Here is a 24,464-nt window from a genome sequence, read left to right as displayed (position 1 = left end):
AGTGCTCTGAAACAAGTGAGAAAAGTAACCTTCAGGCCACTCTCCGAAAAGCTACAAAATATCCGCATTGTTCAGTTTTCTTTTTCCCTCTTGAAGAAGAGATGGGAGTTGGGAATTTTCTCCTGATCTGGACACATGGTGGCAGATACAGGAGGTAGCCATAGGAGGTAAAGTGTCATCAATTTGCGTAAACACTTCACTTACTGTATCTCTTCTTGGCGTTGTGTTTGTCTGGGGTGCTGACACCTCTTATCTGACTTCTGTTATTTTCAGAAAGGAAATATGGCTGGTATATTCTGGTCTCCATGGAGGAACAATGGCTTAGGGGATCTTACTCTGCCATCATGTTAATGTTCCTCTTGAGTAATTGTCACCATGAAATCATGCATCTTCTCGGGAAACTTTGTTGAGTTTTGTGTACCAGCAATCACATCTCACTGGGGGAAAATGCACTGAACCAAAACTGGACCCTCCCTCACACTGTCCTCTTTTTCTGCCATACTCTGTGGAAGGCAGCCTTCACTTGAGCATTCCGTACACTGTAGACAAGAGGGTTCAGTAATGGGTTGAATAGAGTGTAAAACAGGAAAAGGATTTTCTTCTGTTCCTCTCGGTGGCTACTGTCAGGGGCCAAGTACACCATCATGGCTATGCCAAAGTAGAATCCAACCACACAGAGGTGGGAGGAGCAGGTAGAGAAGGCTTTCTTACGGCCCTCCTTTGACCGGATCTTCAGGATTGCCCAGAGGATGTGCACATAGGAGACCAGCATCAAGGAAAGGGGCCCAACTAAAATAAACACACCTTCAGCAAAGAGAAACATTTCATTGATCCAGATGTCACCACAGGTCACTTTGAGAACAAACCGAATCTCACAGAAGAAGTGGTTTACCTTCTGGGGCCCACAGAAGGGCAGCCTTAGAAACAGACTTACTTGTACTATGGCCAGGGAAAATCCACACGCCCAGCAAGCAATGGCCAGGAATGTGCACACCCTCCAGTTCATGATGACCATGTACTGCAGGGGATGACAGATTGCCACAAACCTGTCATAGGACATCACCACCAAAATCAAACACTCTATTGAAGCAAAAGTCAAATTAAAAATCATCTGCAAAGTACATAAGACAAAGGAGATGTCATTTTTGTGTTTCACTAGATTTGCCAGCAAATTGGGCAAATTGCTAGAAGCATAGGATATGTCAATGATGGCCAGATGAGACAGGAAGTAGTACATGGGGGTGTGTAGTCTAGGGTCGAGGCAGATGAGACCCAAGATCATGCCATTTGCCAGCAGGTTGAAGGTATATAACAGGGAGAAGATACCAAACAGGACCAATTCCACGTCTTCACTGAGCTGGAATCCTACCAGGATGAATTCTGCAATCCATGATTGATTGCCCTCCATTCCTAAAGACAGTCTGTCAAGGAGTGAAGTGTGATGGGAAGGTCACAGCTGGATAACAATGAAAATAGGAGTTATTTATCAGAAGGGAATGAAGAGGAAGCTGGTGTGCTAATCCCTGCATTACTGATTTTAGTTTTTCTAAGTTTCTTCGCCTTTTTTTTTTTTAATGTGAAGTATCCAAAATTTCAGATAAGTATCAGGGACTATAAACTATACTACTATATAGATTTTACCAAATTGTTTTTTTTAATTTTGCCTTATCATTTATCTTCTTTGTGTGCACATAGTGTTAATTTTCTGGAGACCCCATAAGACTAACAGGAAACCATATTTATCTATTGGCGATTTACATCTAAACCTTTGGAATTTTTTCTCTGTAACATGGATACTTGCTAATGTATTCTCAGTATAATTACCAAAAACAGGAGATGTAACATTAACATGATTCACTACTCTAAATACAACATTTCCTGCCCTGGTAGTCTTAAGGTTCAAATTCAACATCACATATCCTATCATTTCCTCTAATTTTACATTCTTTGCATTTCTTGTCTTGACGGTGATATTTTTGAAGAGTATGAGTTCTTGTTTTGTAAAGTGTTTCTCAATGCATTTTCCATTTATTGTCCATGTTCTAACTCAGATTAAACATTTTTTTACAGAAAAAAAATGTCCTTCTTAATGCCCTCCATTAATACACAGATAATTTGTCCCAGTAATGTTGACGTTGATCATTGGCTAAGGTGGTTCCTCAATGTTATTTCCATTATAAAGTTTTTAATCCGTAAAGTTTTAAGTACTTTCTTTCTTCTGGCTTAACAAACTATCCTATACTCATCTTGTACATTTCCCATTTCAGGTTGGAAGCAATTATTTCACTTAAAATATGTCTTCTTGTATTGAAGAATCATTTAAAAATATCTGCTTATATCGAGTGTTTAATAATAATTTTTTTATCATCACTTTTGCCACATTTCCGATATCCCCATGCAATAGGGATAAATATAATTTGGGACAGTATATAGATTGCTAAGTGGATAATGGATTCTTACCTTGACTTGTTTAATCTTAACACGTTTACTGACTTCTTTTGGAGATCAAAATCTATTTTACTAAATTAACATTATATCATAAAGAGCAATCTCAATCTTATACAGTAGTTTTTTTGGCAATGTAGATTTAGTATCACCAAATCATATTAATTATCTTGCTGTTTTTTATTTTCTTGGTTTTCAGGTAATTATAGTCTTCTGGAAATTTTAGACTTATAAATTAATGTTTCAATGATCTGGTTTACACTATGGGTAAAGAAGCATCTACATCATATGAGATTCTAACATCAAGTTTTCTAATTATCTTAGAGAAACATACAAATTCATAAAACATTGAAGAGAAAATACATATGTGAAATATATGTCCAAAGCTGATGATTGTTAATAATTTCTATAAACAATTTTCCATTTTTCACTATACCTATATTTTCACATATATATTTAAAATTATATGAACAATACTGTGCATCTCAGTTCAGTTCAGTTCAGTCACTCAGTCGTGTCCAACTCTTTTGTGACCCCATGAATTGCAGCATGCCAGGCCTCCCTGTCCATCACCAACACCCAGAGTCCACCCAAACTCATGTCCATTGAGTTGGTGATGCCATCCAGTCATCTCATCCTCTGTCTTCTTTCATTTAGAATAACATCATGTATATTTTTCATATCAATTATTTATTTGCAATATACTTTAAACATCTGTACAATATGAAGATTTTATTTAGTATATCATTTTCTAACTAGGTTGTGTGGATTATAGTGCTACAGTGACTATATTTTCTACATATACTTTCATGTCTATTTTCTTTTCTTATACTAATTTCTAGGACATGGAAATTCTTGGTCAAATCTATTCCTTCCTTCCTTCCCTCCTTTCCATCCTTCCATGCTTCCTTTCATTCTTTCTTTCTTCCTACTAGCTACTTACCTATCTTTCTGTTTACGTATCTAGTTTAAAATAGCCTAAATAAAATTTCTTCTTTCCAATAGAGTCATTAAAATAATTGCAGCTCAGTAAACAAAGGATATGCTATTCTTTACTGGGACAGCTCAGTAACTGAGCTAGGGAGCTTTAAAATATTCTTTTAGCCAGTGGATTGGCACACTCATTCTATCCTATTTTGTCATAGGACACATATTTCTATCAGAACAGTAATCTTGAGCCTAATAATTATCCATATTAGATGATAGTGTAGGAAATAGTAAGAAATAACTATATTGTAAAACTCTTATACTGTTTCAGTAAAGAGTTTACTATAACAGTTATCCGAATTCTGTTTTCCAGCATCAGTCATTACTCTATTAACACATTTATCTATTAGGTTATAAGGTCCTTTTGCTTTTTTGGCCATGTCAGAGCCTTATTCAGAAGAAATATCTGTATATGAAGCCTGTAGCCAGGTTGTTCTCAAAACAGTAGAGTTGGTCTATTGGCTGAGAAGGACCACCACTCAACCACACTGGGAAGGGATGCCAAGAGAGCTGCTGAGGAATAGAAGACACCTGCCACAGCCCAGCACTCAGAAGCCCTAGGAGCTGGCGTGGGGGTAGTCATTACTGTAATACATTTAGTAATATGATTACAATAATAAATAGTTATTAAATAAATATGTATATATATACACACATATATGTAATTTCTATATACACAGGAATTTGTAAAATATGCCCTATTAGATATTCTGAAAAATTATTTCTCAGTCGATTGTAAATTACAGATATGTACATAAACTGTGATAGCAGGACTATTGTGCAGCATTATTCATTTAAATAGAGAAGAAACAGTCAAAATTGTAAGCATGATGGTGGATAAACAGAACATAAATAACAAATCCTGGTGGCTCAGACAGTGAAGAATCTGCCTGCGATGCAGGAGACCTGGGTTTGAACGATCCCCTAGAGAAGGGAATGGCAACCCATTCCAGGATTCTTGCCTGGAGAATTCCATGGACAGAGGAGCCTGGTGGGCTACAGTCCATGGGGTCACCAAGAGTCAGACCACAAGTGAGTGACTAGCGCTTTCACTTTCTTACATTTACAATGCATAAATAGCATTAAAGAATCCGAAAAAGTCACCTGTTAGAGAAGTATGAAAAATCATAAGAAAACAAAATCTCCCCATTTTGAAGTGGAAAGTTAAAAACCAAAGGTTCAAATTTGAAGGATGCCGTTTACAAACTCTGAGATTTAGACTTCAGTTTCTGGCAAGAGGAGAGACTACATGCCCTACACCATACTCGTCTATTAAAAACAACTAACCCTACTCCTGAGCAGAGCCAGCCTGGATTCAACTCTTCTCACTGAAGGAAATTCTAATATTTCATTTCAAGCAGAAAAGAAGTAATCCCAGAAAGAAAGTTCACACTGTAAAAAGAAATAAAGAGCAAAGAAGGTAGTACGTATGTTTGTAAACTAAGCAGATATTGATGGTAGGAATACTGGTGGTGTTCTCTGGTACCTAGAATAAGACTGAACTAAATACACAACAATAGCGCACATGCGGGGCACAGGCTGATAGAAGGTAAAAGGTTCTAATTTCCATGCGTTTTGACAGAAAAGTATAACTACTGACTTTTATTAGCCTTTCTTTCTACTCAGTATTAATTACTTAATTACACTGATAAATTTAGCCCATGAGCAGTTCATATTCCCATTCAAAAACGTAAGGATTCTTCTTTTAAAAATTTGTATGGGATTAAAGCCTGTCACATGTCTTTACAAATCAACATGTTAAATCTACATCTGAGTTAGAAGATCAAGAAAACATTAACTCTGTGGAGGGACACAGGGAAAAGAAAAATGGAACAGAAGAATTAGACGTAGTTCTCTCTAGAAAAGCAACATATAAAATGGAAACACCTGTCAAAATAATCCTTTTTGGAATTCTGGAATCTAATCAAAAGCCATAGCAACCACACTCTTGCTTAATATGGAAAACAAGCCTGAAAATCATCCTGAGAGATCTGTAGCATTTTAACTTGCCCTGATCCCATCCCCTACTCCCTAGCTCAGGAGCAGTTCTAAGCAAGATAGTCTGTGCTTCTGATGCACACTCACTACCGAAAGGAGCAGAATATACTTCATACTCACAGGGTTTTGGATGTTGGATTTGACCTGTCCTTGAAGGATGCACTCACAGAACTTCCTTTATGTAATTAACTCAAAACTCTCCCACTGCAGAGGTGGCTCAGTTCAGTTCAGTTCAGTTCATTCGCTCAGTTGTGTCTGACTCTTTGCGATCTCATGAATCGCAGCATGCCAGGCCTCCCTGTCCATCACCAACTCCCGGAGTTCGCTCAGATTCACGTCCATTGAGTCAATGATGCCATCCAGCCATCTCATCCTCTGTCGTCCCCTTCTCCTCCTGCCCTCAACCTCTCCCAGCATCAGAGTCTTTGTCAATGAGTCAACTCTTCGCATGAGGTGGCCAAAGTCCTGGAGTTTCAGCTTTAGCATCATTCCTTCCAAAGAAATCCCAGGGCTGATCTCCTTCAGAATGGACTGGTTGCATCTCCTGGCAGTCCAAGGGACTCTCAAGACTCTTCTCCAACACCACAGTTCAAAAGCATCAATTCTTTGGCGCTCAGCTTTCTTCACAGTCCAACTCTCACATCCATACATGACCACTGGAAAAACCATAGCCTAGACTAGACGGACCTTAGTCAGCAAAGTAATGTCTCTGCTTTCAAATATGCTATCTAGGTTGGTCATAACTTTCCTTTCAAGGAGTAAGTGTCTTTTAATTTCATGGCTACAGTCACCATCTGCAGTGATTTTGGAGCCCCCAAAAATAAAGTCTGCCACTGTTTCCACTGTTTCCCCATCAATTTCCCACGAAGTGATGGGACCAGATGCCATGATCTTCATTTTCTGAATGTTGAGCTTTAAGCCAACTTTTTCACTCTCCTCTTTTCACTTTCGTCAAGAGGCTTTTTAGTTCCTCTTCACTTTCTGCCATAACGGTGGTGTTATCTGCATATCTGAGGTTATTGATATTTCTCCCAGCAATCTTGATTCCAGCTTGTGCTTCTTCCAGCCCAGCGTTTCTCACGATGTACTCTGCATATAAGTACCCAGAGGCAATTGTTGAAAGTCTTGGAAGGCAAAACTATCAGCTGCTGCCACATGAGGTGAGTAATAAAAGTTGGGGGTAAACTATAGACTAACATAACACCCTGAGTGGAAGAATTGGAAATGAGATGATTTGGTAAATAGATGCTTTGAATAGCTCCCAGATACTACTCGGAGAAGGCAATGGCACCCCACTTCAGTACTCTTGCCTGGAAAATCCCATGGATGGAGGAGCCTGGAAGGCTGCAGTCCATGGGGTCCCTGAGGGTCAGAAACAACTGAGGGACTTCACTTTCACTTTTGACTTTCATGCATTGGAGAAGGAAATGGCAACCCACTCCAGTGTTCTTGCCTGGAGAATCCCAGGGACAGGGTAGCCTGGTGGGCTGCTGTCTATGGGGTCGCACAGAGTCAGACACGACTGAAGCGACTTAGCAGTAGCAGCAGCAGCAGCAGCAGCAGCAGATACTGCTGGGAAACTATAAGGCCACACACATGACCAGGGCTGGGAAAATGCTCAGAGGAATCTGAAAAGGTCCTGATGCCTTGCCTCTGTCTAAAGTCCAGACTCTGCAAGGGCAGGAAGCTGTCAGAGTTGTAAGTGACCTGGATGAGGGGTGAAGGCATGTCCCAACACGTAAAGAGGGCCATTTATAAAAAGATGAAAGGAGGTTGAAAATACCTATAGAGTTGCTGAATTAAAGGCATATATATAATATTCAATATGCTTGCTTTCTCATTGGTTTATCAGAGCCTGAAATACCCTTAATGAGATCTGGTTCTCTATTAGGAGATTATGATAGAAGGAAGAAAAACAAAAAGTCATCATCACAAAACAGAGGGAAGAGAGGATGAAAAATCAAATTAATTTTGAATAACACTAATAAAACTTTCCTACTCAGAATGTGATTAAAAAAACAATATTCAAATACAAACCAGTTAGTGCTAAAGGAGTACGAGTTAAACAATGAAACCTTTTGTTTACCCAAGTTGTAACTGAATGTGTTGAACAGTCTTACAAAGAATCTAATGTAAGCATGATTAAATATTCCAATAGATCAATGAAAGTCTTGCATTTACTCAAGTTTTAATAAATTATAAGCAGTAAAGAAAATGGAGGTATAAAATAGTCACTGCACATGAAAAAAGAATCTATGAGGCATTCAGGAAATAAGCAGTGTCACTCATTTTTAAAACTCAATAAAGAAGATAAAATACTGGAGATTAAAAGAGGGAAATAACGCACTGAAAGATTATATTTAATACCTGTGGCTGATCCATGTTAATGTTTGGCAGAAACCAACACAATACTGTAAAGTAATTATCCTACAATTAAAAATAAATAAATTTATATTAAAAAGAATCTACCTAGATTTCAACATGTACAGACAAGGGGTAGATTCTTCATTTGGATATTTTATTTAATTTATTTATTCTCTTCTAATTGTATCAAGTTACAGCTGACATGCAACACTTTATAAGTTTAAGGTGTATGGCATAACAATTTGACCTACATACCTTGTGACCTGATGACCGTGACAAGCACAGTAAGCATCCAGCCTCTCATATAGACATAAAGGTATTTCTTTCTTGTGGGAATCTTGGGATTAGCTCTCTTATTCACATTGACACGTAGTATACAGCTGTGTTAATTATATTCTTCATGTACATTACATTCTTAGAAGACTTACTTATCCTATAACTAAAAGTTTGTACCCTTGGATCACCTTCATTCAGTTCCCCCTCAACTATTCCTCACCTTCAGTCCTACAAATCTGATGTCTTTCTCTACAAGTTTTCTTTTTTGTTATTTGAAGTAAAATTGACCTGTAACACTACATTAGTGCCAGGTGGAAAATAGAGGGAGACCTTGAAAATTTAACTCATAGGCATGATAAAGATGGAGAGGTGAAACATAAACAAGATAAAATTTCCAGAGAGATAATAACGGATGTGATTTTTTAAAAAGCACTATTTGAAGAGGTTTTACCAAAAATGTTCCAAATTGAACAAAGACTTAATTTCCAAATTGATAAAAATGCATTCTGAAAGAAAACAGTAAAGGTAAATGCTCCCATAAGGACTTGAAGACCTTCTAATAATTAAAGATAAAATCTTTAGATCAAAAATTTGAGATTAAGATTGGTTAAAAATAAGTTCTCAATAAATATAAATAAACAAATGTTTGCCTATCTTTGCCTAGGGCTGCCATAACAAATTAAAATCTTAGTTTTTATTTCATAAGTTTTGCAATTTTTAATAAAAGCGATAGTTTCATTTGTCTCTTAAAATATTTTGTTGCATTATTGTCCCAAGATCAAAAGGAAATATTAAAAACATTAGAGATAAAAGTGTCTATATAGGATCAACAATTTGACTAACAGTGAATTTCTTATCAGCAAGATCTGAAGACAAAAAGGTAATATCTTTAATGTCTCAAGAGGCAGAGAAGTTCTCAATCAAGAGTTTTATAACTGCAAGAACTCTCTTGAATGAATGAGAACAAAATGAAATTATTTCACATGTAAATTACAAATGTTTAGAGCCTATAACTATTTAGCATACCAGTAAAAAGTATTCCCCACTAGAGTAGAAGTGAATTCAGAATGAATCAAATACATACAAATAATACTGAACAAAGTAATAAAATATAATCTTATATTTGATAACTTATGGGCTACGAAATAATTATTTTTATATTTAAAAAAGGTGAAACTAAAATTTGAAAAACATAAACAAAGGAAAAGAGACTAAAAATAAAGAGTGCTAAATTCTTGAGGAGGCTCAAAATATTGAATATTCTAAATTTATTACTGTACATCACACATTTTTATGTTGACACTTCAAAAAACCATGAATCAAAAAAGGATGGAATCAATGATTTTCAAAATTATACTGCAAACAAATCAAGCATTAAAGCATTGTCAATCAAACAAGAAGGTAGAATACAAGGAAAAAACAGAAAAAGAAAAAAAATGGTTGATATTCAGAAAACACAAAATACAATAACAAAAACAAGTGTTTCCATTAATGTATTAAATGTAAATGAATTAAATATATTCATCAAGATAGAGATGGTCATATCAGATTAAAAACAGAAAATCCACATACAAACCTTTACAACAGTCACTTTTAAACACAAATACACAGAGACATGCACGTACACTCAAAACCAAAAAAGGTGATTGATGGTAAAATGATGAAAAAACATGCTTCATGCCAACAGTGACTGGTAATAGCAATATTGATATCAGACCAAAGGATGGAAGGATATATACAAGATACTGTGCTGTGCTTAGTTGCTAAGTCGTGTCCAACTCTTTGTGACCCCGTGGACTGTAGCCTGCCAGGCTCCTCTGTCCATGGGGATTCTCTAGGCAAGAATACTGGGGTGAGTTGCCATGCCCTCCTTCAGAGGATCTTCCCAACCGAAGGATCAAACCCAGGTCTCCTGCACTGCAGGAGGATTCTTTACTGTCTGAGCCACCAGGGAGGCCATATAAGATACTACAAAGTTGTAATAAAATGAACAATTTGCCAAAAGAATAAAATTCACTATAAAATAATTTAGCAAATTTTATATAGAAGACAAGTTTTTTCATCTATTCAAACAAAAACTTTACTTTTTTATTAACAGTAAAACTTCAAAAATTTTCCTTTAGAGTTAGAATATGATTTTAACATGCTCCCCTAAAACCAATTCTTTCAAATGTGACCTAAGAACTAGCTGTCAATAAGGCAACAGGAAGAAAAAGAAGGGCTAGGATTTAAAGTGGAAAATAAAATATAATTACTGATAAAAATTGTGGATGTTAAGAACAGAATCTCTATGGATGATCTATTATTACAGGTGAACACTCAAAAAAATAGGCATTCATGGATGATGTACAAAATGGGAGGACTTACATACCCTGCTTATGGAATGAGCATTTTATAGACTGAAAATCTATTCAAACTGTTCTTTGGGTCAATAAAGTCAAAACCAGAATGCAAGAAGAAATTTCATGTGTAGAAATTGAGAATCTCATTATAAATTTGATGTGAAATTATCAAAGTTCAAGAAGAGACAGAGCAATCTTGAAGAAGAACGAAGTATCAATAAAATGACCCACTCGGGAATATTGATACCTACAATGTTACAGTGACTTTACATTTTCAATCAATGTTTTATTGGAACAAGGATAAACAAACACAACAAATAGCATGTTTAACTCAGAAATTCAGAAATGTGTACACATACATGCACACACACATACATACTTGAACCAAGATAAAGGCACCAGTGATTTTAATAAATAATGCTGAATCAGCTGGCTAGCTATGAGGATAAAAACGAACCATGACTTCTCCCAACACACTAAAAATATCAGATGGATTTCGGAACTAAGCATCACATGTTTAAAAAAAGCTTTGTAGAATATTAGTGACTTATAGTGAAAACGTCAGAGGGAGAAAAAAATTTATGAAAGAGAATTAAAACAGTATTAAAGATCTGGTCCCATCACTTCATGGGAAATAGATGGGGAAACAGTGGAAACAGTGGCAGACTTTATTTTTGGGGGCTCCAAAATCACTGCAGATGGTAACTGCAGCCATGAAATCAAAAGACGCTTACTCCTTGGAAGGAAAGTTATGACCAACCTAGATAGCATATTGAAAAGCAGAGATATTACCTTGCCAACAAAGGTCGGTCTAGTCAAGGCTATGGTTTTTCCAGTGGTCATTTATGGATGTGAGAGTTGGACTATGAAGAAAGCTGAGCGCTGTAGAATTGATGCTTTTGAACTGTGGTGTTGGAGAAGACTCTTGAGAGTCCCTTGGACTGCCAGGAGATCCATTCTAAAGGAGATCAGTCCTGGATGTTCATTGGAAGGACTGATGCTGAAGCTGAAACTCCAATACTTTGGCCACCTCATGGGAAGAGTTGACTCACTGGAAAAGACCCCGATGCTGGGAGGGATTGGGGGCAGGAGGAGAAGGGGATGACAGAGGATGAGATGTCTGGATGGCATCATCGACTCAATGGACATGAGTCTGAGTGAATTCTGGGAATTGGTGATGGACAGGGAGGCCTGGCGTGCTGCTATTCATGGGGTCGCAAAGAGTCAGACATGACTGAGCAACTGAACTGAACTGAAAGAATAGATTGATAAAATTAAGAACCTAACTTGCATTTTATCAAGAGCCATCATTAAGAGAGCAAAAATGAAATCCACAGAGTGGAAGGAAATATTTACAACATGTATAACCTATACAGGTTGCGCTAGTAGTAAAGAACCTACCTGCCAAGAGACACAGGTTTGATCCCTGATGTCAGGGCGATCCCCTGGAGATGGGAATGGCAAGCCACTTCAATATTCTTTCCTTAAGAATTGGACAGACGAGCCTGGTGGGCTACAGTTCGCAGAGTCGGACAAGCCTGAGCAACTAACACATAACCAATACAGGGCTCATATTCAGAATACTTAAAGATTTTCTGCACATTTTTAATGAAAAGATAGATAACCCATTTTAAACTGGGGAAAATACTTGAACAAACATTTCACGTGGAAGAATATCCGAATAACCCCTTAGCACATTAAAAGATTAAGAGGTACTAACCTTCCTAGGTCTCCAAAGAGATAGAAATTAAAATGCAAAACACACTGATGGACAAAATTCAAAAGTTTGAAACTACAAGGTTGGCAAGGATATGAAACAGGGATACATTACTACTGAGAACATAATACAATGCCCCAGTTTTGGAAAAGTCAAGAAGAACTGACTATATTTGAACATATGCATAACAATGGCTCATGGATTCTATCTTCAGATGTGGCCCCCATAGACACATACAAATGTCATACACATATTTAGATTTATATATAAGGTTTACATATGAATATTCTTAAAATAATTATAATAACATTTTTTTCATACCTTCCAAAGGAAAACTCTATCTTTGCTTATAAGAGAAGATTGAAACAAGGACTTATCTTTGGGCTTGACTTCACAATCCATGTGACCACATAAATGTTTACTGCAGGACTCATATAATTAGTTTTAGAAATAAATGATTTAATTTAATTATTTCAGGATTTCTTTGGAAGGAATGATGTTAAAGCTGAAACTCCAGTATTTTGGCCACCTCATGCGAAGAGTTGACTCATTGGAAAAGACTCTGATGCTGGGAGGGATTGGGGGCAGGAGGAGAAGGGGATGACCGAGGATGAGATGGCTGGATGGCATCACGGACTTGATGGACATGAACCTGAGTGAACTCCGGGGAGTTGGTGATGGACAGGGAGGCCTGGCGTGCTGCTATTCATGGGGTTGCAAAGAGTTGGACACGACTGAGCGACTGAACTGAACTGAACAAAATATATGTTTTGGAAAACTACTCAATGAAAACAATGGGCCTATTTGGATATGCAAAATTTTTCTCTAGAAATAAAAAAAAATAGTCAAAGTTACATTCCTGAAACTATATAGTCAATAAGGATTTTTATAAAAGGTGCTCTGAGTTCAAAATCTATGACCACCAATGAACACTGTTTAATCTGTCCTTGTAATATAAATGAAATGATATAAATGAATTTGAACTTGTAGTGAAATATATTCTGACAACAAAGCATTGCATTGCTAAATAATGAGTCTTCTATAATATATTTAATATTTGTAAACATAAAATTCACCATGTCAATTTTCTCTCCATATTCAAAATTACCAATGTTTGTGAATATTGTTTCCCATTATGCATTAAATAAATTTAAATGTTGGTCCAGTTAAGAGAAGCATTGGTTGGGATCCTCCAGAGGCCAACCCCTGAGACAGTTATTCAACTACAAGTAGTTCTTAGGAAGTAATACCAGGACTCAATATGCCAGCAAATTTGGAAAACTCAGTAGTGGCCACAGGACTGGAAAAGGTCAATTTTCATTCCAATCCCAAAGAAAGGCAATCCTAAAGAATGCTCAAAACCTCAAAATTGCACTCATCTCACACGCTAGTAATGCTCAAAATTTTCCAAGCTAGGCTTCAGCAGTAGGTGAACCATAAACTTGCAGATGTTCAAGCTGGTTTTAGAAAAGGCAGAGGAACAAGACATCAAACTGCCAACATCTGCTGGATCACCGAAAAAGCAAGAAAGTTCCAGAAAAACATCTATTTCTGCTTTATTTACTATGCCAAAGCCTTTGACTGTGTGGATCACAAGAAACTGTGGAAAATTCTGAAAGAGATGGGAATACCAGACCACCTGACCTGCCTCTTGAGAAATCTGTATGCAGGTCAGGAAGCAACAGTTAGAACTGGACATGGAACAACAGACTGGTTCCAAATAGGAAAAGGAGTACGTCAAGGCTGTATATTGTCACCCTGCTTATTTAACTTCTATGCAGAGAACATCATGAGAAACGCTGGGCTGGAGGAAGCACAAGCTGGAATCAAGATTGCCGGGAGCAATATTAATAACCTCAGATATGCAGATGACACCACCCTTATGGTAGAAAGTGAAGAGGAACTAAAGAACCTCTTGCTGAAAGTGAAAGAAGAGAGTGAAAAAGTTCGCTTAAAGCTCAACATTCAGAAAACTAAGATCATGGCATCTGGTCACATCACTTCATGGCAAATAGACTGGGAAACAGTGGAACAGTGGCTGAATTTATTTTGGGGGGCTCCAAAACCACTGCAGATGGTGATTGCAGCCATGAAATTAAAAGATGCTTACTCCTTGGAAGGAAAGTTATGACCAACCTAGACAGCATATTTAAAAGCAGAGAAATTACTTTGCCAACAAAGGTCCATCTAGTCAGGGCTATTGATTTTCCAGTGGTCATGTATGGATGTGAGAATTGGACTATAAAGCAAGCTGAGCGCCGAAGAATTGATGCTTTTGAACTGTGGTTTTGGACAAGACTCTTGAGAGTCCCTTGGACTGCAAGGAGATCCAACCAGTCCATTCTAAAGGAGATCAGTCCTGGGTGTTCATTGGTAGAAATGATTTTGAAGCTGAAACGCCAATACTTTGGCCACCTGATGCAAAGAGCTGACTCATTTGAAAAAACCCAGAATCTGGGAGGGATTGGGGGCAGGAGGAGAAGGAGACAACAGAGGATGAGGTGGTTCGATGGCATCACTGACTGAGTGGACATGGCTTTCGGTGGACTCCAGGAGTTGGTGTGAACAGGAAGGTCTGGTGTGCTGTGGTTCATGGGGTCGCAAAGATTCGGACACGACTGAGAGACTGAACTGAACCGAATCCCAGGAAACACAGGTAGAAATTTGGCAAAGGGGGACAACTGAGAAAAGGTGGTCACTGAAGGCTGGATGACCACGTAGATCAAAATTGTTGTAACTGAAGTTAGATCCCAATGGGAAAATCTTGGAGCCAGGGTAGAATATGTTTCTCAGTGTTAACCTACCTTTAGTTGGAAGGGAGCTGGGGTGTTAATACACCTACTAGTATCTGTTATCAGATAAGTGCCGTGAGGTGGGTGGACCAAGGATTGATATCAGGGCTCCTTTTCCCTGTTTAAGAAGGTAGTAAAGTGTCTCTGGTTTTCAGGAACCTGTCCAGGCAAACGAATAGAGGTGCTGGCATTGGGAAATCAGGCCAGTGTGCACTGAAGTGGGAGGGCACGGTGTTATGGACAGGGCACCCACAGCATCAGCTATGAAGTCCCTGTTCATCACCTCTGAAATCCAAAATTTGATGAACATACTTAGGCAGATGAACAGGTGTGATTGTCTGGTTCTAAATGAAGCGGGCAATTGCTAAACTTTTAAAAAATATATTTTCTAATGATTTTTAAATGTTAGAGCAACACAGATATTTACCCATAGCTAAGTAAAAAGAAAGTTTAATTTTTTAATGTCAAAAGTTGACTTTACTTATACCTAACCTACTAGCATAATTTATTTATCTTGCATCTGAAGGAATTTGACAAAACTTCTGTATTTGGATAAAATATAATCTAGGGGATATTATTGAATATTAGCTCTATTGCTCACCATAAATAAAAAGAGAATAACATTTAAGTGCATCACTATTTTTTGAGAATTATACGGTAAATCTATGTAAATGAATTAAAGTTTCTGGCACATTTACTACATGAAAAGTGCTCAGTGTATTTTTAACAACAAGAATGCACATTTTAGATGGGATGTAGGCTATATAATCTGTACAAATTCATTTCAGGGACACTCACCAAGGAATACAGTCATCCTTTAAAGCCTGAAACGGTAGAAAAGTCTTATTTTTATTCATTGCTGTTGGAGTAAAACAAACAGATAATCAGACACTGATTTAAAAAACAAACCCTAAGTTAAAAATCAAATGGGCACCCGTGGCTGATTCATGTTGATGGGTGGCAAAATCCACCACAATATCATAGTGCAATCATCCTTCAATTAACATAAATTAATTAATTAAAAGGACACAAATGGGCAAATACAGCATATTTCAGGCATTGATTTACTAACTTCTTAGGGTGACAGGTCTCTGTGTTGTGTACCAGGCAGAATTAACCAGAGATTTCTCTACTGAATGCCTGTGGATGAGGCTCTCAAGCAGGCTGTCAGCCAGCTGGTAAAGTGACGTCAAGGCCTGCATCCATTTTCAGTGCATGTCTCTAACCCCCAAGTTTTAGGTCCTAATGTTACAGCTAACCTTAGCATAAACATCACATGTTAGAAATGTCAGCAAAAGCATTAAGAGCTTACATGGTACCTGTTAGTTCTGGTCTGTTCTCCTGTCCTGAGTTGTCCGCTGAGGGACTTAGTAACTGAGTTTATGAAGAACCCGCTCCTAAACAAATTCATGTATTTGCAGACAAGTCTAATCTCCATTAGCCAGTGTAATTTTACAAGTAGTCACACCCTGGTAACACTGCCTGATTTCTTGGCTTCCAGACTTGTGCTTGCGAATGTCTGTCTTTTTTCATCATCCCTCCAAGGAGTTCCCAGTTATCTCCTATTACCTTCAAGTCCAGCTTTCAAGAGATTCAGTACATCTAAAATTCATTCTACAGTCCAGGCATGTTGTTATTGTAAGTTAAAAGAAAGTATTTGTTGCATTCTACATCATATAGTAATATGCCATTGAGGAGAGTCAGTTAATGCATTTAAATTTCTATACAATTATATATATGCTTAGAAGGTTCATTTAGTAAGAGAATAATAAACAACATTAATAAACATGTTGCAAGATGATTATCAGAGGACTATATCCTTATCTTCATTAGTCTTAGAACATCTCCCATCTTCCCAGGTGTCTACAGAGAGAGATCCCTGCTTTCTCTGACCTGCTGCAGAAGTGAAACCCTTTGCTCCAATACCTCACACCTCAGTGGACTCTGAACACTTACAAACTCAAGTCAGGGATACCTAGAATGCTCTTCCAGTAACTTCCTGTTAGCAAACCATCAGTTCTCCACTTTTACACAGCACAAGCCAGATTAGTATGAATATGAAGACTCTGTTAGCCTCAGTTATATTAACTTGAATCTTAAGGTTAGAATGCTGAAATATGGATGAAAATAGCCAAATACTTCAGCTTAGAGAAAGTCTGTGGGAGTCCTGTGATTTCTGTAACATTATAAACACTGACAGGATTCTTCTGACTTTATTTTGCTCCAGCAAAATTTAAAAATGATATATTTTCATTATTTTAAAAAATTGACTTAAATGTGAAGAGAATAAAAGCAAAAACATTCACTGAAAATCTTCCAGGTATAAACACATTTCAAACTAAGACATTGGTTTTATAGTAGGGATATCTTGCCATATTTTTAACACCTAGAACTTTCCCCCACATTTGATAAGTGACAATGGTAGTCATGTTAACCTACTCCAGGAGATGCTGCAGGCTTTTCCTCAGATGAGGACAACCATCCCTGGAGAGAAATTCTGGAAAAGGAATTAGAGTAAGCTAAACGGGCTCCTGTACCCACTTTCCTGCTACAAAGGAAATAATGATGAGATCTTTATCAAGTAGCTATAGGATTTGGTCCTGCCACTTACTAACATCTCCCTTGTGCTCAGAAGAAGGGGATGCTAGCTTTCCTCACTTCCCTGGCAGGAGGATGTTTCCAAGGCGTAGTGTGAGAAGCTGGTCAGCAGAGGAAGAAATGAAAAGTACTAAATGGCACACCCCCAGCTTCAGGAGGCAAGGGTCAGAGGTCTCTTACATCCCTTTCAGCTTGATACCACGACTCAGGGACATTGAGTTTCACCAGCCTCTTCCCATACGTGTGACCAGGGAAGGGGTCTGGTTAAGAAGAAAAAGAAGCCTATGTTTAGACAGCGTGGGTATCAGATGTGACTCTGAGACCTCAGCACCAGTTCAAGAAAGGGGTCTTCACAAAGGTGGCTTTTCCTTCTTCATAAACCTGATGATTTCTGCCAGCCTTCTGCCCTGCTCCTCTGTCAGTCATTAACCAGTATAAAAGTAATGATTTCTATTAACATAAAGAGGAGTCGTGGTACTCCTTCTGGTGTTTTTCCCAAGCTGGGCTGGAAAACTCACAGAGATGGGGAGTGGCTGGAGTTAAGTCACCTGCTCCTGGAAGCAAGTGCAATAGATGATGAGTCCCGGATCCCTTTTCTGCCCTGACAGAGAGGGCAGGACTCAGGGGTGCCCGGGATCTTCTATATATGTGAGGGCTTTATGGTCTGATTAAATGAAAGCAACCCATTCCCCAGAGACATACCTGTGGCGTCCAGGGAACAAATTACAAACCATATTCTCACCATTCTGTGTCTTTCCTCCTCCTCCTCTCTTGGGTCTCTTGCATTATTATCTGTGAGTGTGTGTGTGTGCACATGCGTGTGTGTGCACGTGTGAACCTGCTTTTGCAGAGAAGTAAGAACTGAGGAAGAATGGCAAAGACGTCTGTACTCAAGAGACTCTTGAAATAAAACTCTAAGTGATAAATTTCATTTCATTAATTATGTCCCACAGTAGAATTCCCAAGGATATATGTGTATTATGTCTTTGATATTGAAATTGATCCTGTCTCCATATCCTACCTTTGGAAAGATTGATTCATGATGCAATAAATGTGATCTCCCATGGAGATTATTAAGGTAGCCCCTCTAAAGATGAGATCTTTCTTAGGGAGTGAATTATCCCCATCTGCTGAAAAGTGTTAATATGTAATAATTATTAAAATTTTCCATTGCAAGTATTACTCACTGCTTGGAAAATGATGTAGACTGAATCTTATTGCCTAAATGCTTTCCTGCTCTACCCTACTCCTTCAGTATTTGTCCCATTTTGAAAACATTTTCCCCTAAATATACATCTTACATTTAGAGAGGCCATTGTCCCCTCTCTGTTGTAAGTGCAGTGTTGTAAGCATTGAGTTTAGATGATGCAAGGCTTTGCCTGCATTCACAGATGCCCAGAAAAACACACACACATGACTCCGTCCCTTAAATTCATGAGAATTCACATCAATTTGGCCTTTGAGGTTCCCAGAAATCCTACTGTATTTCCTAGTCTCTTCTCTCAGGTGTGTTTTTTTTTTCTCTTTCAATAAATCTCCCATAATTACTTCCACCCATAGTCTTAGCTACTGAGTGAGAGTAACTGAGAAAATGGATGCAATCAGATGACAGTTCATTCAATCCTAACACACACACTGACTAAGTTAATAAATCTGTGCATTTATCTTAAGTTAGCTGCTCTTCCTATGGAGTTATTAGTTTCTTTTCATCAAAGGCCAGTCTACAAGTTATACTATAAAAGTCATCCCTCTTGACAACTCAAGAACTTCTCTCCAGCAATTTCTGTCTCAAATGTCTTACCCCTATGTTTTCTTGAATACACCCAGTCAGCAAGTAAAACTCTTCAGGGAGAACAGGGCAGCCTACAGGGGCAGCAGCTACTACCTTCTCTGCAGCTCGGTAGCCTGGGGTGGAAAAGACAGCACTGCAGAAACCTTAAGTCACTCCTGCTTCCCTGTCCAATGTCTAATATCCTCCTGCTTGAGGCTGAGAAGCCCCCAGGCCTGCACTCGTCAAGCTGAATATTCAAGAGAACCAGTGTTGCAGTTCAGTCTGAATCCAAAGGTCTGATTACCAGGATAGCAGATAGTATAAGCTGTAGTCTGAAGGCAGCAGAAAAAGGCCAGTGTCCTAGCCCCAAAGCGGGAAGTTCGTGGACTATAAGGGCCCACAAACAAGTATATGCCAATAAAATATATAACTTAGAAGAAACGGACAAATGCTTGGGAATGTACAGTCTCTCAAGACTGAACAGGAAGAAATGAAATAATATGATCAGACCAACTATAATACAAGCACTGATATGGAGCCAGTGATTTAAAAATTCCCAGTAAACAAAAGTCCAGCATAAGTTGCCTTCACAGGTGAGTTACATCCAAAATGTAGAAAAGAATTAACACTTAATCCTCCAAAGTTATTCCGAAAAATTTCAGAGGAAGGAATACTTCCAAACTCATTCTATGAGGCTGCAATCACCCTGATAGCCAAACTGGACAAAGACACCATGAGAAAAGAAAAGTACAGCCAATATTATTGATGAACATAGAAAATCCTCAACAAAATACCAGGAAATGAATCTAACAGTACATTACAAGGATCATACACCATGATCAAGGGGGATTTATCCCAGGGATGCAAAGATTTTTTCAATATCTGCAAATTAATCAGTGTGATACACCACATTAATGAACTGAATAATTAAAATCATACTATTATCTCAGTAGATGAGGAAAAAGTTTCTGATAAAATTCAATATCCATTTATGATAAAAAGAAACTCTTCATAAAGTGGGCACAGAGGGAACAACTTCAACATAATACAGGTCATACATGACAAACTCTAACATCATACTCAAGAGTGAAAAGCTGAAAGCACTTTTTCTAAGATCAGGAACAAGACAAGGATTCCTCTCTTGCAACTTTTATTCAATGTAACTTTGGAAGTCCTAGACATGGAAGCCAGTGAAGAAAAAAATAATAAAGTGAATTCAAACTGGAAGAGAAGTAAAAATGTCACTGTGTGCAGATGACATTACAGTATACATAGAAAATCCTAAAGATGCTGCCAGAAAACTGCTAGAGCTCATCAATGAATTTGGTAATGTTCCAGGATACAAAATTAATACACAGAAATCTGTTGCATTTTCTACTTTTGACCTTATATTATTCGTATATACAAATGCAACAGATTATATACTAACAATATAAGGTCAAAAGTAGAAATTCAGAAAATAATTATATTGATCTTTGCATTAAAAAATAAAAGTACTGAGGAATAAACCTACTTAAGGAGAAAAAGACTTGTATGCAGAAAACTCTAAGACAATGTTGAAAGAAATCAAGATGACACAAACAGATGGAGAGAGAGATCAGGTTCTTGGATTGGAAGAATTAATATTGTTAAAATGACTATACTACACAAAATAATCCTCAAATTCAATGAAGTGAAGTGAAGTCACTCAGTCGTGTCCGACTCTTTGTGACCCCATGGACTGTAGCCTACCAGGCTTCTCCGTCCATCGGATTTTCCAGGCAAGGGTACTGGAGTGGGTTGCCATTTCCTTCTCCAGGAGATCTTCCCGACCCAGGGATTGAACCCAGGTCTCCCGCATTGTAAGCAGATGCTTTACCATCTGAGCCACCTGGGAAGTTAACCATTAACTTGAAGGTAGCCAAAAAGTGTTTGGCTCCAACACTGCCCTATCTAATTCTGCTCAGTGTAGCTCATTACTCTAGGAAGCAGCGAGGAGGAGGTGGACATGCTGTCCAAAGGCCATTCCCTCCATCCACAGTGCTCGGATCAATATCGCTTCATTATGTGATTATTCTGAGAGCTCCTCTGGATTGCCATTTACAGTTGCTGTTTCTGATGTTTGTTGTTCCTCTGTGGGGAGACGGCGTGGGAGGCAGGGGCGGCGCATGTTACAGAGCTCCTGAAATAAAAGCTGCTTAGAAAGTTTCACTCTGTGATGCTCACTGCCAGCATGCCTGTCCCTCCTGAACGCCTGCTAGGAGAGGGAGATCCAGTGTTTAAGTTCCGCTATTCCCTGTAGTAACTTAGTGTAATAGAAGTCCATGTCGTCTGCAAAGTCTGTACAAACGGGTGACTCCATGTCACCAAAAGTGCAGTATAACGCAGTTCCTCCCACACTAAGCAAAACCATCGCTATGAACAGCAAGACCAGTAAAATACTGGAACCACCTCCAACTTTCTCTTGATCTAAGCTGTCGTCTATTTCAATTTCAGATTCAACGAAATCCCTGTCAAATTACCGATGGCATTTTCCTCAGAACTGGATCAAGAAATTTTACAACTTGTATGAAAACACAAAAGACTGACTAGCCAAAGCAATCGTGAGAAAGGAAAATAGAGTGTGAGGAATCACCTTCCTGATTCCAAACTAGACTGCAAGGCCACAGTAATCTAGACAGCATGGTCCTGGCACAAGATCAGAAACACAGACCAAGGGAATAAGACAGAGAGCCCAGAGGTAAACCCACACACCGAAGGGCTCCTTATCTTTGACAAAGGAGACAGGAATATACAATGAAGAAAAGATGGTCTCTTTAATAAGTGGTGTTGGGGAAACTTGCAGCTCACACAAAGAATGAAATTAGAACACTGCCTAACACCATACACAAAAATGAACTCAGAATGGATTAAAGACCTAAATGAAAGGCCAGAAGCTATAAAACTCAGGGGAAAATATAGGCAGAACACTCTTTGACATTAACTGCAGTAAGATATTCTTTGACCCCCCTTCTGGAGTAATTGAAATAAAAGCAAAATAAAAAAATAAACAAAAGGGACATTTATCTTGGGAAAGGGAACTTTTTAGACAAAATAATGTCAAACATCCATTCTGCCTGTTCTCTTCTGGTGAGGAACCAGTGAGAAACTGTGGCATCAGTCTTCCCTTCCACTGGTTCTCTTTCACTTCCCAGCTCATTTCCAGAGAACCACCTCCATCTCTGACCCTTGGAGCCACACTTCTTCCTTGTTACTACACCCACTGTTCACATCTCACTTTGGAGTCGAGGTGCTTTCTTTAGCAAATGAAAGTCCTTTCTTTCTAAATCCCAATGCCCTCACTGGTCTGAGTCATTTGATTTGTTTCAGCCTCTCGATCCCCATGATTTTTACCCATAGATCTGCTCTAAAGAGGCCATTACCCAATGGTAATGATTATAGGGTCAAGAATCAGACTGCCTTAGTACAATGAACTGGATTGTCATTCTCTGTGAACAAGGTGAGTTACTCAATCCCTTTGCTTCCATTTCCTTATGTGTAAAGTAGGGATTGTCTCTTGCCTCGAAGGGCTATTTTGAGGATGAAATGAAATAATTCTTGTAAAGTGCAGTGCCTGGCTTACAGTGAGAGAAACAGAGAGACAAAATCAGAGATGGAGATACAGAGAGAGAAAGACAGAGGGTGTTGATGTCTTTGTAATGACTTCTGATCTTAGCTGAACTAAATCACCAGTCTCAGTGAGAGTAGACTTAATTCTCACCTTCTTCATGGTCTGTATTCCTCTAGAAGTCCCATAACTCTTGCAACTCTGTCCATAGGTTTTACCGTCCAGGACAACCGACCTCTCATAAACAGTCTCTTCCAGGCCTCAGAGAGCAAAGAGCAGCTCACTTTGCATACATGAGACAGCGCAGAGATACTCCTTCAGTTAACATATTCTTCCTTGGGATATCTTAGACTTCTTCTTTACTGAATTACAATGATATTGAGCTATGACATTGTTATGATTAAGTACACAAGGCTTGGGAGTCAGACTGTCCAGGTAAAAGTCTGACACTGTTTTTCTGGCACATGCATACATAAAACAAACTGATAATAGGACCCTCTTCTGGGATATGTTATGATGACTGAGCGGGATGGTCCATGTAAATGGTCGATATGAGCATGAAATGTGCAGCACTGAGCGGTCAATTCGAGCCTTAACTCTTGTAAAAATCCACTTTGTTTCTACATTCAGTAAGTGCTGTTGCCCACACATAGTAATTAAGCGTAGGGTTGAGAACTTATTAAAGCCCAAATGAAGGACACACCCTTATTTTACTGAACAAGCCTTCTGTTCACTGTTACTGTGAAACTGAGGAAGAGTCTGGAGGAAAGTGGCCATCCTTGTCTCAGGGCAAGTTATAAAGTGGATGTAAAAGTAACACCCTGAGAAAATTATGTCATTTGACATATATGGGACTGCACTGGGACCATTGGGTTTGTAAAACAGAATTACCACAAGGCAGAAGAGCCAGTCATACCATGCTAGCCACTTATACCATCAGGTAAAATTTCCTATGAAATTACTGTTGAAAAGACACTAGAAAATAATATTCAGAGACAGTCTGTACATCTACATAACTTACATTCAACCCATAAAATTTTCTGGGAATCTAAAAGACAACAGAAATTATTTGGTTGTACCCATTATCTGCCTAGTTTTATTCTTTTAGCAGCCATGAGCTAACCAGTTTACCCCCAGAGCTGTAAACAACATGCTATTTCCACCCCATCAGCAAGCTTTTCCTTTATCTTTCCTGCTTTCTCCAAAATCAGTTCAGTTTAGTTTAGTCGCTCAGTCGTGTTTGACTTTTTTGCAGCCCTATGGACTGAAGCACGCCAGGCTTCCCTGTCCATCACCAACTCCCAGGGCTTGCTCAAACTCATGTCCATCACGTAGGTGATGCGATCCAACCATCTTATCCTCTCTTGTCCCTTTCTCCTGCCTTCAATACTTCCCAGCATCAGGGTCTTTCCCAAGGAGTCAGTTCTTCACATCAGGTAGCCAAAGTATTGGAGTTTTAGCTTCAGCATCAGTCCTTCCAATGAATATTCAGGACTGATTTCCTTTAGGATTGACTAGTTGGATCTCCTTGCAGTCCAATTCCTTTTGGATTGACTAGTTTGGATCTCCAAAATACCTTGTATTAATT

At 38.5% G+C, this 24,464-nt stretch overlaps 1 protein-coding gene across 1 annotated transcript; it reads right to left on the bottom strand.

The window, feature by feature from the left end:
• Positions 1-475: 475 nt before the first annotated feature.
• On the bottom strand, positions 476-1,408 carry LOC138080042 (olfactory receptor 2A2-like). Its single transcript, XM_068972919.1, has one exon. The coding sequence runs from the start codon at positions 1,406-1,408 to the stop codon at positions 476-478; it is 933 nt and encodes a 310-aa protein (XP_068829020.1).
• Positions 1,409-24,464: the final 23,056 nt, after the last annotated feature.

Source organism: Capricornis sumatraensis, chromosome 5, assembly GCF_032405125.1.
Source record: "Capricornis sumatraensis isolate serow.1 chromosome 5, serow.2, whole genome shotgun sequence".
NCBI classification, from domain to species: Eukaryota; Metazoa; Chordata; class Mammalia; order Artiodactyla; family Bovidae; genus Capricornis; species Capricornis sumatraensis.
Note: the sequence above shows the minus strand (reverse complement) of the source record. Positions and strands in the feature narration are given on the sequence as shown.